Source organism: Artibeus jamaicensis, unplaced genomic scaffold (genome assembly GCF_021234435.1).
Source record: "Artibeus jamaicensis isolate MK-2021 breed Jamaican fruit bat unplaced genomic scaffold, CSHL_Jam_final contig_477, whole genome shotgun sequence".
Taxonomy (NCBI): Eukaryota; Metazoa; Chordata; class Mammalia; order Chiroptera; family Phyllostomidae; genus Artibeus; species Artibeus jamaicensis.
The window spans coordinates 2,928,298-2,944,250 of record NW_026521854.1 but is presented as its reverse complement, the minus strand read 5'-3'; the positions used below and the strand labels follow the sequence as shown (position 1 = coordinate 2,944,250).

Below are 15,953 nucleotides of genomic sequence, written 5' to 3'. Positions count from 1 at the left end.
CAAGTGAGTTCAGGGAGGCCGGCACACACTCCAGCCCAAGAACACGGCTGTCCCTGTGGGAGAGGCAAAGCTAGCAGCATCCTGTGTTGCAGTCCCTACTGGAAACTACGGCACTCCCAGTTAATGCACACACCGAGGCACACGCATTCAGTGGGGTACAGTGTAGCGATGAAAGGGGGTGAACTGAAGCTCCACACAAACAGAGGGGTCGGTCTCACCAAGCTGAATAAAAGAAGCAAGTCACAGATACGTAACATTCACAACCAGGCAAAGTGAAACTGTATCGTTAGGGGATGTGCCTATAAGGATAAATCCATAAAGAGAAGCCTATAAATTATTATTTCAGAAGTCAGAATAGCTGGTATCTTTTGAGGGGAAGGAAGAAAAAAGGGTTTGTATTCTGGGAAGGGTATGGGGAGGGGACTGCTGGGAGCTGGCACACAGTTTCTTGCCTTGCAAGGGGGTTACAGCTGTGTTCACTTTACCATCGTTCTTCAAACTGCCTGTGTTTAATGTAGTCTTGTGGGTGTATAATCTATGCTACTGCATTTTAAAAGATAAAGGCACCTGAAAACAACAGGGTGCCACTCAAAATTAGAATAATAGATGAGAGTTCTACCCCCTCAATGTTGTAAATCAGGAACTGCAGCCCAGAGAGGTCGCAAGGCTTGCACAGGGTCACACAGTGAGTCACGAGTGGAACCTAGATGGGGTGAGGTCCATCAGCTCCTGGCTCAGCGTTCCTTCACCACCTGCCATCTCTCTGAAGAAGACTCTTTAGGGGAAGGTGATGCAGGGGGCGGTGCACAGCTTTGCTGCCGGGGAGTTCCATTGTTTTGTCAAAAAGAAAAAAGGCAAGTTAGTGGGCTAATAGACCTAAAGAGCAGGTATAAACTCAGGGCTGTAAATGCTTTTCAAATGGAATTTTAAAAGATTTAAGCATGTCCCTCCTCCCCAAAGTTATGATAAAATTATAAAATATAAGTACCAGAAATCTCTGACGACTCTGAAATCTCGAATTGCACTCCTGCTCCTCCTGCTGTGCGGATGGTCTGGGGTGAGGCTGGCCTGCAGGGGCTGGGAGGGGGGAAAGGAAGGGCAGGGAGCCAGGAAGTCTGCAACTTTATTGACTTATCCACCTGGCCTAGGTGAGACCCCTAGCCCTGGGACAGTCCCAAAAGGAACCTTTGCTATCTCTCTGAGAGCTTTTTTGTTTTGTTTAGAGGTCAATTACTTCCCATTTGGGGAACTTGTGAACATTAAGAGGTGACTGGAGTGATGGGCCTGAACGATGCAGATAAGAGGCTGATGGCTCACAGAGCCTGGTGAAAGCTGGGGCGGAGGAGACGCTCACACAAGGGGCAGCTTTCAGTGCAGGGGGGAGATTACAGGGCGGAAGATGGGCAGCTGGGGGTGGGCTTGGTGAGCAAGCCTCGAGGGAATGTGTTTCAAAGTGAATCCTGACAGTCAGGAAGGGGGGAGACGGGAGAGGAGAGTTCTTGGCTTTTCTCTCCTTTTGTCCCGTGAATCTCAAACTTCCAAGCTCCCCTCAACAAGAATCCACATGGAGCGCACTTGTACGAGATTTTGTTATAGGTTCATTTATTCTGTTTTGTTCAGACCATCAAATATAGATGCTACAGTCATCTGGAGGGACAAACAATGTCACAGGTCAACAGAACATTTAAAGTGATCTGGGGGGGGACATAAAAACAACACCCCCCTAGCGTATAAGGCCCCACCTTCAGCCAACTAAATACAACTTACAAATCCCCAAGAGCTAGCCTTGAATTGCATTTGAACTACCGTAAAAGACAACTCTGGCTTCAGCATGTGCCCGTTCACTTTGCTGCATCCCTGAGTCCCAGACCTTTCCAGGAACTCGGCCAGGAAATGGTGCCATTTGGCCCCTCATCACCAGGCTTAGTCCACCCACTCTGAGCACCTTCTCGGAGCAACCCGCTCACCCCAGGTTTCCTTTCTTCCTAAGGAGCTCATGGTCTGCCTATTTGACAGGCGGCATATACCACCTTGTATTTTTAGATACCTTTCTCTTGTCAGTCTCTGGTATCCAATTAGATAATAAATTCCTTAAGGCGACAGCCAAATCTTATTTTCTCTTGTGTCCCTAGTGGAAATGCTCAGTGATGGCTGACTTACTGATGACAAGACTAAGCCTCTTTCTCCTTCACTCCCAGCCTTGCGCACAGCCACAGCCACAGCTCCTCCTCCCCTGCTTTTCCAGGTGATACGTTGGCAGTGGGGGGGTGGTGTCTGGTGACTGCTCACTGTGTCCGAAGTGGGTGGGAGGACGAAGAAAGTGCATGTATCGATGCTCTACCCTGAGCCAGGTACTTTGCCAGATCCACACGGTGATGGCCTGCATCTCTAGGGTCAGGCCCTTGCCCAAAGGATGGCAACGAAGGACCTTAAACTTAATGTACAGTATTTTAGAATCTTGCAGAAATGTCACGCAAGTCAGTCAGTGAAAGGAGAGCAAGCAAAAAGGAGAAAACAATGTAAGGAAATGGTAGTAAAAAAATATATAAACAATTACTTGTGTTCCAAGGTTAAATGTATAAACTTTAAGAGATGGAAGCTACATAAAAAAGGTATCATTGACAAGAGACCAAGCAGTCTCCCTCGCCCACATCAGGAAGAACAGCCAGGGTACATTCAGGAACGGGGAAGTGCCGGGCCACTGCATTTCAATTAAACATTAGAATTTATTAAATAATACAATTTAACTTTTGACAAGTTAGTGGTCCAGGGGATGAAGAACCAGAGGTTTCACTGACAAAATATGTTATTTTAAAAATCCTGATTTTTCTACTAGTCTGCCGAAGACAAGCATTCCTGTGAGTAAAATGAGTTTCTTTTCAGTCTCCAGTCTGCGTGACTCCAGACGTATCTGGGTCTGGGAGTCATAATTTCCCCCACCGTTCAGGCTCCCTTACCCCTCATGTTAGGACTCAAGGCCAAGTGGAGGCCTTCTTTCCAGATCGGAACTTAGAAACCTGTTGTGCTGAGAGAAAACCTGCCCAGGAGGAGGAGGGAGGGAGGAAACCAGGTAGGTACCTGCGCTCCAGGGCCAAACCCGGGAGGTCTCCCTAGGGCGTCTCCCAGGGCCGACTCCTTACGGACTGCGGGCTCGGCACTTCCGCGCCTCGTTTTTTACTTAAATTCGAGGTGGTTCCGCGGTAACAGACAGGTGGGTAAATTCTAATAGACTACACACGTGCGAACACAAACACGTTGTGTTTCGTTTATTTCCTCGAGATTCTTAGCTGTGATCAAACGCACCAATACGGAGGGAAGAACCAGAGGGTATTTCGTGGAGAGCAAGTGCGACCCCAGAAAAGAGCGCTCCGCTGGCTAATCCGGAGTCTCCAGGGGCGCAGAGGGGGGAAGGGTTAAACCCCACTACAGTTCCTCTCCCTGACCCCTGGGTCCTCCTTTCCCTGGCCGGCTCTTCATCCCTCTTCCCTCACCCGACCCTTTTTCTCATCCTTCCCCCACCCGTTGCCCTTAATTGGAGGATCGAGGCTCTAGCGCATTCTTCCTCTACAGTCTCCTCCAAATGCCCAGGGCTGCAGCGCCCAAATTAAAGAACGTCCCAGCCCCCTGGGTTTGACACCCGAAGTGACCTGCCTTAGCACTGCCCTGCCACCCTCGCCTTTCCTCCTCCCTCCAGCGCAGCTTCCCGGCGGCCGGCGAAGGCCCCGCGTTCTGTCTCTGAGAGGAAGAAGGTTCCTAGGCCTTCAGTCGGAAGGCTCGTAGGGGGCCATTCAGAGTCCCAGGGGTCTCTCAAGAGCGTAGCGCCATTGGGTCGCCTCTTCCCTCCAATGCGGCACCCCATCTTCTCTGGCGCGACCCACTGGTGGGTGTGTCTGAGCTAGGGCGCCTCACCAGGCCGGGACACCCTGCAGTGGGGCGGGCAGATGGTCCTGCGGACTGACGCTTGGGCCACCCCCTCCGAGGCCAGCGCTGCTCAGGGGCCCGGGTGGTGCGGGACCAGCTGGTGCGCCCGCGTAGCCTCCGCTATACCCAGCGACATAGGGAGCTGCGGCATAACCACCGTAACAGGAATAGGGCGCCGCGCCAGCGCCATAGGGACCGGGGAAGGCCGGCGCCCCAGGACCCAGGCAGGGCTTGCCGTCCCGCACCAGCACGGGCACCGCCACCCGGCGCGGCGCCAGGGGGTGGCCCGCCAGTTCTAGGGACTTGTCCTGGCGCTGTCTCTTGCACTTGTAGCGCCGGTTCTGGAACCAGATCTTGACTTGCGTAGACGTGAGCTGCAGGGCACTGGCCAAATGCTCGCGCTCCGGCGCGGACAGGTATCGCTGCTGCTTGAAGCGCCGCTCCAGCGCCAGCACCTGCGCCTGTGAGAAGAGCACGCGCGGCCTCCGCCGCTGCCGCGCCTTGGGCTGCTCCGCGCGCATCCCGTCCCCTTCGCTGCCGGAGGTGCAGCGCTCCGGCACCCGGGCCCCGCCGCGGAGGGGCGAGGCTGCGCGGGGACCCGGCTCTAAACGCACAGGAAAGAACAGAACACCATCAGCATCCAACCCACAGCTCGCACGAGCAATTCTTTCACCGCTTTCAAGGGACGCCCGTCTCCCTGGGTAGCCTTTACTTCTCGCCCCCTTTCTCCTTTCTGCTGACAGCTCACTCCCGTCCTGGGCCGGCCCGGAGGTTCCTTTCCCCGAGGTCAGTCGCTTTGTACCTGCTGGAACCCACAGAAATTGCAACATTCTGTGGTCCCTGGTGTACAGTGTGCAGCCATTTCCAAATATGGAGGCTCTTGATCAAGTGTCTAAGGCAGTTTCATTTGCCTCTTAGAATGTGTGTGTGTGTGTGTGTGTGTGTGTGTGTGTGTGTGTGTGTGTGGGTGAGAGCGGTTTGCTGTGATTTCTACTCTAAAGTGCGTCTGAGTTTGAGGAAGCTTTTGCTGCAAGGGTCAAGAGTAAGTAGGGGGCCTACCGGACGGGGGCTGACTTTGGACTGCCCTCGGTGGAAGAAGAGAGGAGGGGGATGGGAGGGACGAGAGGGAGAGACAGAGAGAGGGAGGGAGGGAGAGAGAGAGAGGCCGGTGATTCGCCGCTCTTCCCGGAGGTTCCTGTCTGCCTGGTTATCTATCCACCGTGGTCACGCACACGTTGCGGGATAATTGGCCCCAAGCTGGGTGTCTCTAGTGCCTGCCGCCTTCACCCGACCTTGGCCCGCACCCTTGTCTTTTTGGTCATCAAGTGCTCCACCGGCACCAGGGACGGGCCCCATATTTTTTGGGCGCAAGACTCTGTAATCCAAATTAACAAAATAAAATTAAGCAACATTTTCTGAATCCCGACTCCTGGCTGAAAAACAGGTTCTCTTAGAGGTATAGGTAGAGTCGAGATCCACATTTGGGCTTTTTTTTTTTAATTGGCTTCTTTCTCTTTTGGGGTCTCTGTGGCCAGCGGGCGCGTTGGTGGGCTTCGCCCGACTTTCTCTTCCCCACGGGCCGCGCCCTCGCCTCGCACACCCAGTCTGCTCCAGCCGAGTGGGTTGAAACAGGGCTGAAGACCGCAGCTGCGAGACGCTGTGCTCGGAGCCCACCAAGATGCAACCTCCCTGCCCTTTCCCTCGCCTCCCTGCTGTCTCGACTTAAGCTCTGTTTTTACCGAAGGGTGAGTAGAGAGGAAACGCAGTTTTCGTGGAAACGCACGCCAGGAGTAAACAAGGAACGCGGACGGGATGCAAGCTCGTGGCGCAGCGGAGCGGGACCTGCCGAGTTAGAGCTGGACCCCGACTGCAGATCGCCGACTGCGCCGGCACCATCTCCTGCGGGTGGGCTGCTTGGCATTTAAAGTTTGAAGAAGTAAAAACTTCCTTCCTTCAGGGAAGCCTGTGCTCAGAAAAACCGAGGATATCTCTCCTCGCAAAGAGGAAACCTAGTGAGGAGGATTCATTTTCGTAGAGAATAAAAAAGTAACAACTGACCTCCAGCGACTCTGTGAAACAAGCTGGACCCCACTGGGAAGTCACTGACCTCGCAGGTCGAGGGTCTTCAGGCCCCCCCACCCCCACGCGTGTCAGCACTCGGTGTCCTTCTGGCCACAGTTCAGAACCTCTCTCGCCCTGTGTCCCTGAAAGCAATGTGGGTCTGCTGGGGACCGATGGGGCGTGCGGAGGTAACCCGGGAAGGCCCTTTTTCTGCGCGATCGCTGCCGTGGGCTTCGTTCCCAGCGCTGGGCTCGGACCCTCCTCCACTTCCGTGGCAGCAGAAGAGGAACGCGCGGAGGGTGCCTTCCGCCGCGAGGGGACCGCTGTGATCCGAGGAGTGTGACCTTTCTCGCTGGAGCCGAGTGAAGCCCAGTTGCCTGAGCAGCGTGAGGTGACTCGGTGCTTAGGATCCACTGCAGAAAACCCGCAGGCTTCTTTGCCCACAGAGTGAAGGTTAATGTTCTCCAGGCTCTGGAGTCGGTGAATAATAAGCCTGCAAATCGACGAATAACTTCGAAATAGTCTCTTTATTGGGTCAGTTTGTGCCTTGAATGGAGGGGCCATGACACTGTCTGGCAGAGGAGGCCCGACCTGCCAGGTGCCTCTCAGGTGGCTGTGGACCCAGATGCAGACGTTGGGGGAGGGGAAGCGGCTTTCTCATCCCTTGGAAGGTCCAGCCTCTCCGGCACAAGCCTCCGGGGTGCAGGAGCCAAGGCCGCACGACCCCCCACCCACCCCTTCCCTTTCTGCTGCTAGACCCAGGGACCGGGCCTTGCTGCCCCAGCACCAGTTGGGCCTTCAGAGACCAGGCGTCAAAACTGCTGGGGGACCCTGCAACTCCAAACAGCTCACACCCAAGCTACCGGTAAGGTGCTCCCAGACACGGAGAGCTCACCACCAGCACAGCAGAGCGTTCTTGCCCAGGTACTCGGACCCCACCTGGTTTGGTCAACACCTCTCACTTTTGAGATGAGTAACCAGGCAGAGGATTGACTTGGTTGGCCAGGCCACACTTAGCACGCCCCAGAGAGGGCCGGCCAGGACTGACCTTAGGGCTGTCGGAGTTGCCTTTCCCCAAGTGTCCGGCGGTTCTGATGGCTACACCTTTGGCAGACGGGTTAGGCAGAGAGCCTCAGGGCTTCAGGGAAGGTGGGCAGTGGGAAACAGCTAAGGCGGTGTAGCAGGCTCTGATATAAGAAAGAGAAGCTGGAGTTCCTGGGGCTGTGGCTGTGAATGGGGTGATGTGTTTGTGGGAATATGAAGAAAAGTTGTGGAAATAGTATGCCCTTAAGATTCAGGATCTTATTTTCCTTAGGGGAGGTGAAGCACTCTGGGAGTAGAGGGGGGGGGCGGAGGGGTCTCAGAGCCTGCGTTTGGACCCTTCAGATGAAGGGAAATTAGGGCTAGGCCCTCAGAACTGAGAACAGGAGACGCTGTCCTCCCACACGCCAGTAGGTAATGACCCATCCCTGCTCCCATGATCTCCCCGTCGGTGTCAAGGCCTGAGCGTGTACTTACCCTCCCGTTCCGCGTCCATCTCTGTGACCAGCTCATAGACATCCCCAGGGGGCTCTGACCCGCCCTGCCTTCTGTCGCCTGCGTCACAGCTACCGGTGTTGGGAACCGACTCTCGCGGTTCTGGGACCGGTTGCAGATACTGAGAGCTTTCGGGGCTCCTCCGTGTCCCCTGGAGTTGCAAGGCCTCGAGGCCAATGTGCTCGCGCTCTAGTCTCAGGATGTCATTGACCGAGAATGGGGTGGAGGTGGCGGGGTTCTGCAGCATCCCGAGGGCGGAAGGAGCGGGGCTGGGGCGTCCCGGGTCCCCAGTCTCCGTAGAGCGCAGCGTCCTGCCCCTCCTGTCTGGTTGCTGCTGGCACTGCAGAGCCGGGGTCTGGGGCTGACGCCTAGCGTCCCCGTACTGCGCCTTCCTCTGGGCCACCCTTACGGGAAGGGTGACCAGCGCTGAGTGAGGACACTGCCGATTCTCATTGGTTCCTGCAGAAACCACGTGCTAACCTAGCAGCACCTTTCTCCCCAAGCGCTTTCCTCCCGCGCTCTTCTAAGTTCTCCTACAGCCCCCAACCACTTTCTGCGATGATGTGGTTAGTATCGATCATTCTCAGAAGCGAGGGGGAAACGGAAGAGATAGTGCTGCGCAAAGCTCGTATCTCAGTGAATACGGTTCCAGCGCGAGCTTCCGAGGTCAACCCCCGGTCCGCGGGACTTTCCTATAGGATGTGCGAGGATGGGGGATGGAGCCCTGGCCTTGCAACCCGAGCCAGTCCTTCCGGCCTAGCGGTAGCTTCACTCTCCGTTCCCGTTGCAGAAGAACTCAGGTGGAGATCGCCGAGCACCCGCGGGATGGAGGTAAAGGCAGGAGTCTTTGTGGGCGCCAGGCTGGGGCAGGCGGCGGGAAGCCCCTTTCAAGGGGCAGAGGTTGGATCGCGAAGGAGCGAGTCTTGACCTGCCCTGACCTGGACGGAGGTTGGAAATGTTTCGCTTAGAGCTTGGACCGGACACTTCACAGGTGGAACGTGTCAACTCCGGAGCAAAGAAAAAGCAAAGGAGCTATATTGGGGGATCCCCCAGGCTCTTAGCAGGCTCCTTCAGTGGGCGGAGAAGAGCAAAGGTAAAAGCCCCGTCCGCGCGCAGGTGCTAGACAGGGGCTCACCTTGCACCCAAGTCCTAAATTCTCTCCCCCGCACCCCCCGCCAACTTTTATTCCCCCTAAAGTGGATTGCCTTGTGCGTGCACGAGTGTGAATGTGGACGCAGCACCCTTCAAGGGTCGAGGAGTTTTGATGGGCATTAACTCTTTATAAAAACATTTCTGACGGAGGGAGGGAGGGAGGCAGTGTGGTAGAATGGTTATCAGAGCCAGGTGGCGCCAACAAGTCTAGCTTCACTCTGGGTTGCACGAGTTGTGGGTTTTGCGCAAAGCGTTCATCTCTCTAAGCTTTAACTGGATCGAAACTGGAGATAACAATGTGCCCATCAGAGGATAGTTGTGAGAATTAATCGAGATAAAGTGCATGAAACCATGAACAAGTGCCACTGCTGTAATTTCTCATGCCACACGGTTCAGTCGAGACACCGTGAATGGATCACTAGTCTCCGCACAGTCTAAGGAATTCAAAAATATTTTATTTAAAAAAAGATTTTACTTATTTATTTTTATTTGTACTTATTTTTAAAGGTTTTTCTTTGTGCTTTTTAGACAGAGGGAAAGAGGGGAAGAAAGAGAGATGGAAACATCAATGTGTGGTTGCCTCTCACGTGGCCCCCACTGAGGACCTGGCCTGCAACCCAGGCCTGTGCCCTAACTCGGAATTGAACTGGCGACCCTTTGGTTCACAGCCCACTCTACCCACTGAACTACACTAGCCAGGGTTATTTATTTATTTTTAGAAAAAGGGGAAGGGATGGGGAAAGAGAGGGAGAGAACCATTGATGCAAGAGAGATACATCAATCCATTGTCTCTCTCACAAGCCCTACTGAGGACCTGGCCTGCAACCCAAGCCTGTGCCCTGACTGGGAATTGAACCAGTAATCTTTTGGTTCGCAGGCAGGCCAGCGCCCAATCCACTGAGACACCAGCCAGGGCAGGAGTTTAAACATATTTAAAAGTCGAAATGAGATCTCACTAGAGTTCTTTTGGGGATTTTAGATAAAGTGTTTCCTAAGTAGACCTTTTAAGGTGAATGCACTATTACAAGGACTGCCTAGGCATTAGTAACCCCTGGTATCCAGGTAAACTGAGCTCATCTTCCTGGGCCAGTGGCCGCAAAGAATTTTGAATAAAGTCTTGGAAAAATTCATGTAAAAGTTTGGCAAACTGGATGGTTTATCCAAGTTATGATTGCTTATACATCATATCATTTCATCTTTATATCAAAGCTATACCCCAGTGTTTACAGCACCCCCCAAAAATCAGGATCAGAGAGGTTAAGTGACTTCCAGGGGTGCTCCAGCTCACCAGTGTGAGGGTGCCGCCGACTCCAGCTTTGCCAAGATAGCATCCGCCTCCTTTCTTTGGAAAGAGACATCACTCTGTCTTCAGAGATGTTGAAACCTTACAATGACCCATACGTTTACTTACATTTATTTTTTTTTCTGACTATAAAAGTCAGGTACACTTTGGGAAAATGAAAATAAGGAAAAGTTGAAAAGAAATGATCCATCCAGAGATGGCATTCTAGTGCACTTCCTTCTCCATACTTTGCACGTATGGGTATCTATGAAGCTGTAGATTTTAAATTTACATCATAAGCTCGCCCATCACTTTATTAGAGTTTTTAAAGATATATTTTTAAATGAAACTATAACAGCTCATGTTATAGATAGACCAGAATAGACTGTGTTTATATTTTTAGATTATATTCCTATTTTCTGACATTGTAAGGATCAGGGAACACCTTTGTGACTTCATCTTTGTGAACAGTTTGGATTATTTCCTCGGGATAAATATGTAAAATAAACACCAATTAATCAAATGTTTTGGTGTTCATAAAACACCCTGGGACTTCCTAGAAAGATACTACAATCCAACTGTACCCTCCTCCTGGCAGAGGTGCCGGTGAAGGACTGGTAGGGGCTACTTACAACCACCACCCCACACGGACTGAAAGCGAACTTAGGATATTTCCATGCAGAGGACCCAGCAGGCACTCACTCCTCCCACTACAGTAGCTCGGCTGGGCCCTCACCTTCCAAGCTAGGGCTGTGGGTGGGCCCAGATAGGAAACAGTAATCTGTGAACGCACCAGCGCCTCATTCTATGGTGGGATCGCAGCGGACTGTCATGCTCTATGAAGTCATAGTGACTTGGCATCAGGAGCCCTATATTCAAATCCAGCTCTCTTGTCCCAGCCTTGCCTTTCTTTTCTGCTTTGCTACAAGGATCAGATGAGATTTTGGATGTGGGAATGCTTTCTAACCCCTCCCGAGCAGTGCAAACAGGAATCTTTGTTAGGAAATGGGCGGACTTGGCTCAGAGGTCGGTACCCAGGGGCACACCTGGAAGAGAGGCATTGAATCCCGCTCCACCATCCCTGCAGGAAGGGAGGCCATGCAGAGAGGTGGGGTTTCTTTTCCCTGCGATTTCTTCCCTGGGCAGGACTTGCCCTCCTGCAGTCATCTACCTTGGCTGGCAGGTCCTGGCAAACTGGCCAGGCCCTGGTGTTACCCCATCCCGCTCCCCACCCCCATTTTCCTTTCTTTCCAGCTCATGGTCGCACTGAGCCTGGTCCCCAGGAGGATGGAACCAATGGTGCTGATCCCGCCCCTTCCAAGGCACTGCACCCGCTTTAGGGACTGCCCTGTCTGCCAGGGAGGTATGCGCTAGTGACTTGCCAACTTGACAAGCCTGAGTGTCTGGGAGAAGCAAGGAAGCAGCTGGGCCAGCCAACCAAGCAGAAAAACAGTCACGATTTCTAGTGGACCAATGAGGAAACCAAGACAAAGAAAAGGTAAGGAACCTATTTTGCGTCACACATGTCTCTTTATGTTCAGTATGCTGTCCTTCCCATCAGAATACACTACTATGCCCGAGATGAGTGTCCTTGCTTGCTGATCATCTTTCATTATGTTTCTCCTAGGCAGGGTGCTGAGTGGCTCAGACTGCGTGGTGTCGGGCAGGGTGTGTGTGTGTGTGTGTGTGTGTGTGGTGTTAATTTCTTGTTCACCAGTGGAGACGTAATCATCTCTATTCTTAAAATGAGATGGAGCAGCCCTGCCGGGGCGAGTGGATCTGACTCGCTCTACTCAGGGCGCACAATGAAGTGCTGACCCCAGTACCAGGTCCACAAACCCGGTGTTTTGAGGGCCTGTGTGGGCCAGTTCCAACCACACTCTAAGTACCAGGAAATGAGGGCTCTCGGCCCTTTTATCTTTTCCCATCCTTGCACAGGAGATGGATTTTAAATTACTCCCATCCACTGTGATACTTTGCACAATTGTATGGAATTTGAGCACAATATTTTTGAAACTTTCCATCCATGGTTGACACAAGTTCTCCCTCCTCCCCGTGGCTTTCAGACTTTCCTAAAAACTTAAGGATTTCCCCTTTAAAATTTAGTACATCCATGGCTTGGGCCCTGGGGGCTTGCAGGAAACCTACCCTCTCTGATGTGAGTAATCTGAGCACAGGGTCCCATTACACTGGACTAGGACTCTGAGTCTGTTGTCACAGCTGTGTCATGAGGGCCTAGGCTAGTAACCGACACCTAGTAGGTCTTCAGTAGGGATATGTTGGATAAAGGAATATGCCTAGTTTGGCTGGCGATAGTCCCTAGATGGGGGGCGGGGGACCAGTGGTCCAGAGGTGCCTGGCCCACCTGGGGCTAGTACACTGTGCCACTGCACCATGGCACTTCCTGCTTTCCCACGGTCTCTTGCTGGCACCCATATAAACACATTGTAATAACTTGTTTATGATTTGAGTATGTAAAATATTAACAGAATTCTAGAGTAAAAATTTTGCAAAAAGATAAACTCAGAGAAGTGGCAACTGTACCTTCCTCCTTTCTGCTCCTGTTCTTTCCATTAACCTTCTTTCCTGCTTCCTACAGACTCCCAATCTTATTCTTTTATCTTTTTTGTGCCTTTTCTTTTGTGCAAATGAGCCAAATGTGTGTCTCTTTTCCTATTTTTCTTTTTCCTTATATGACAAGGTAGGAAAATATGGGTATTCTTTCTTATTTTTTATAAAGCTGTGACATTTACTAAGAGTTGTATGTTGATATTGGGCTTCTGATTGCTGCTACTTGAACAGGGTGTCACAGCTGCCAGAATGTCTATGTGCTCTCCACTCCTCTGCCCTTTGCTCAAAATAAGCTATTTCATGTCTGTGCAAACCCGGGGCACCAAGAATCTCTCACTGTTTATGGCTTAGCACAGATTTTCATCACCTTATGTCCACAGAGTGCACGACTAGAGTTTTAAAGGAAATTCTTTCGAAATAACTCATTGAATTTTCTATTTTCTTTTCAAACCAATTTCCTTTAAATGATGATTTCTCTATTTTTTTCTTGTAGCCTAATTATCTATATTTTACAGATAAAGGACACAGAAATTGTTTATGGTCCAAAGCCATACAGCTACCTCACTGCAGAGGAGAACCCAGGTGTTCTCGCTTCGGAAGCTGGTTCTCTTTCTCCCACACTCCTGTGTCACGGACAGGAAGCCTCTCCCTTCATCTCTGCCACCCCCTCTCCCACTGTAATTCCCTCAAGAGGTGAAAGGAAGATTTCAAAAATAACTGGGAACACTTTGGCATAAAGAACTAGACTATTTTCTGTATAGTTTCCTCTTCTGGTTTTAACGCACATTCACATCTTACCTCACTGAGTCTCCAAATAACTGTATGCTTGACAGTCATGATTTCTGGTTTACCAATGAGCAAACCAAGACAAAGAAAAGGTAAGGAACTTGTTTTGGGTCTCGTGTCTCCTTATGCTCAGCACACTGTGGTTTCCATTAGAACACATGAATATGCGTGAGGTAAGGGCCATTTGCTTGATGATCATCTTTCATTGTGTTTCTTTCTACTTCTTTACATGGTTCTTAGAGTACTTGTTTCTCAGAAAAAAATTCAGTACATATTTTAAAAATTTACTGAAACTATTACTTCAATCTTTTCTGAATCATTTCATTCAACTCATTAGATATTTTCTGAGTGCCCATTACCTAAGAGAAAGCTGGTCATATAATATACCATCCACACCTAGGTATTTTTTTAAAAATATTTTATTTATTTATTTTTAGAGAGAGGGGAAGGGAAGAAAAAAGAGAGGGAGAGAAACATCAGTGTGTGGTTGCCCCTTAGAAACCCCCATCTGGGAACCTGGACCACAACCCAGGCATGTGCCCTGACTAGGAATCAGAACCAGTGACCCCTGGTTCACAGGACTGTGCTCAACGCACTAAGCCACACCACCCAGGGCTAAGCCTGGGTATTTTTAAAAGAGGAGAAACACTAACTAGACAGGAGATCAGGCACAGACCACATTGTCCCAGACCAACCAGAACATTTGCTCACCCTACATATAAGGGACTCAGGATGCACAGGTTTGTGGCACCATTCCAGAACACCCAGGAGTACCTGGGCCACTATGGGAGAAGAGGGGAGAAGCCAGGGGAACCTTCACTGTGGCATGTCACCAGCCCATATTTACCTGGTAGACTGGCATTACTGTGTCTGATTTCACCCCCTTGGTGAAGGAGGACTTTTTACTTACAATGATATTTTCATCATTAAAATCTGTGCTGTGGATCTGAGGATCACCTTTAAGAGACCGGTTGACCACTAGCACATTTTTTTTTTTTTTTGCTGCCACAAGGCAGGCACACCTGCTGTCTCACAGGTAAGGACCCCTCACCAGCACAGGCCCTAACTTCATAATAGGATCTGCTTCCAGCTCACTCCTTCCACAATTTTCTTTTTTCACTTAACAACATATCCTAAAAACCACACCCTGTTGGTTCAAGCAGACTTCTTTATTCTTTTGTACAGCTACCTAATGCTTCCCTGTGTGAATATACCGTGGCTTTTTCAACCACTCTCTTATGAATGAGTATTTGGATTTCCCCAGTATCTTGCAATGGCAAATAATACTAAGATAATGAATGACATGTGTTTTTGCATTGTTAGAAGCATATGTTCAGAGCATGTTTCTGGAAGTGGGATTGTGGTTCCAAGGTAATTGTGTTACCATCTATGAAGGCATTGTCCAGTTCCCCTCCGGAGGGGTTTGCAGGTTTTGCTTTCCACTAGCAACGTGGGAGAGTACCTGCCTCCCAGTAGAGCCTGGGCAGCAGGGTATGTGGCCCTTTTTAATTTTCACCAATCTCATAGGTGAGAAATGGTATCTCATTGTTGTTGTAACTTGATTTTTTCCTAATTGTGAGTGGGATAAAACACTTTTATATATTCAAGGGATACATACATATGTGTATGCATGTACCTACACATGTACAAGTATAATATGCATGCAAATACAAAAACATATTTGTACATTTAAACTGTATCTTTTCAGCATGATAGACCTGGAGATTAATATGCTAAATGAATTAAACCAGTCAGAGAAAGACAAATATCATTTGTTCTTGCTTTTACGTGGTTGGAATTTAATGAACAAAGTAAACTGAGGAACAGAATAGGAACAGAGGCATGGACACATGAAACTGACAACTGTCAGAGGGGAGGGGGACTGGATGAAAGAAAGTGAAAGGGTTAGTCAGTGAGCATATAAGCATAAGTCATAACAGGACAGTGGCAATGGCCACAAAGAAGGGGGTGGGGCCCTGGGGGGGGGAAATGGAGACATCTGCAATTGTGTCAACAGTAAAAATAAAAATCAGCCGTGGCTGGTGTGGCTCAGGGGATTGAGAGTGGGCTGCGATCCAGAGGGTTGCTGGTTGGATTCCCAGTCAGGGCACATGCCTGGTTTGTAGGCCAGGTGCCCAGTGGGGGGCACATGAGAGGCAACCACACATTGATGCTTCTCTCCCACTCTTTCTCCTTCCCTTCACCTCTCTCTAAAAATAAATTAATAAAATTAAAAAAAAGATTTTATTTATTTCTAGAGAGGGGAAGGGAGGGAGGAAGAGAAGGAGAGAAACATCAGTGTGTGGTTGCCTCTTATGCATCTCATGCTGGGAACTGGCCTGCAACCCAGGCATGTGGCCTGACTGGGAATCGAACCAGCGACCCTTTGCTTCACAGGCCCATGCTCAATCCACTGAGCTACACCAGCCAGGGCAAAATCTTTTAAAAAATACATTAAAAAAATAAAAAACAAACCAAAACAAACAAACAAAGAATTAATAGTTGTGCAACAATAAAATGAAACCCCCCCCAAACCCAAATAGTATCTTCCTCTTATTTTCTGTCATTTTTAAGTATTTTCTGCATGTCAGCGATACTGGCTGTCTGTTGTAAATATTTTATTCCTATTTGTCAGTCGTCTGAC

General features: G+C 50.3%; 1 protein-coding gene across 1 annotated transcript; it reads right to left on the bottom strand.

Moving 5' to 3' along the window:
* Positions 1-3,905: 3,905 nt before the first annotated feature.
* NKX2-6 (NK2 homeobox 6) lies at positions 3,906-7,765 on the bottom strand. Its single transcript, XM_053668069.1, has 3 exons — positions 7,497-7,765; positions 4,986-4,990; positions 3,906-4,525 (listed from the first exon to the last, which is right to left on the bottom strand). Exons 1-3 carry the CDS (start codon positions 7,763-7,765, stop codon positions 3,906-3,908), a joined length of 894 nt encoding a protein of 297 aa, XP_053524044.1.
* Between the last annotated feature and the right edge of the window lie 8,188 nt (positions 7,766-15,953).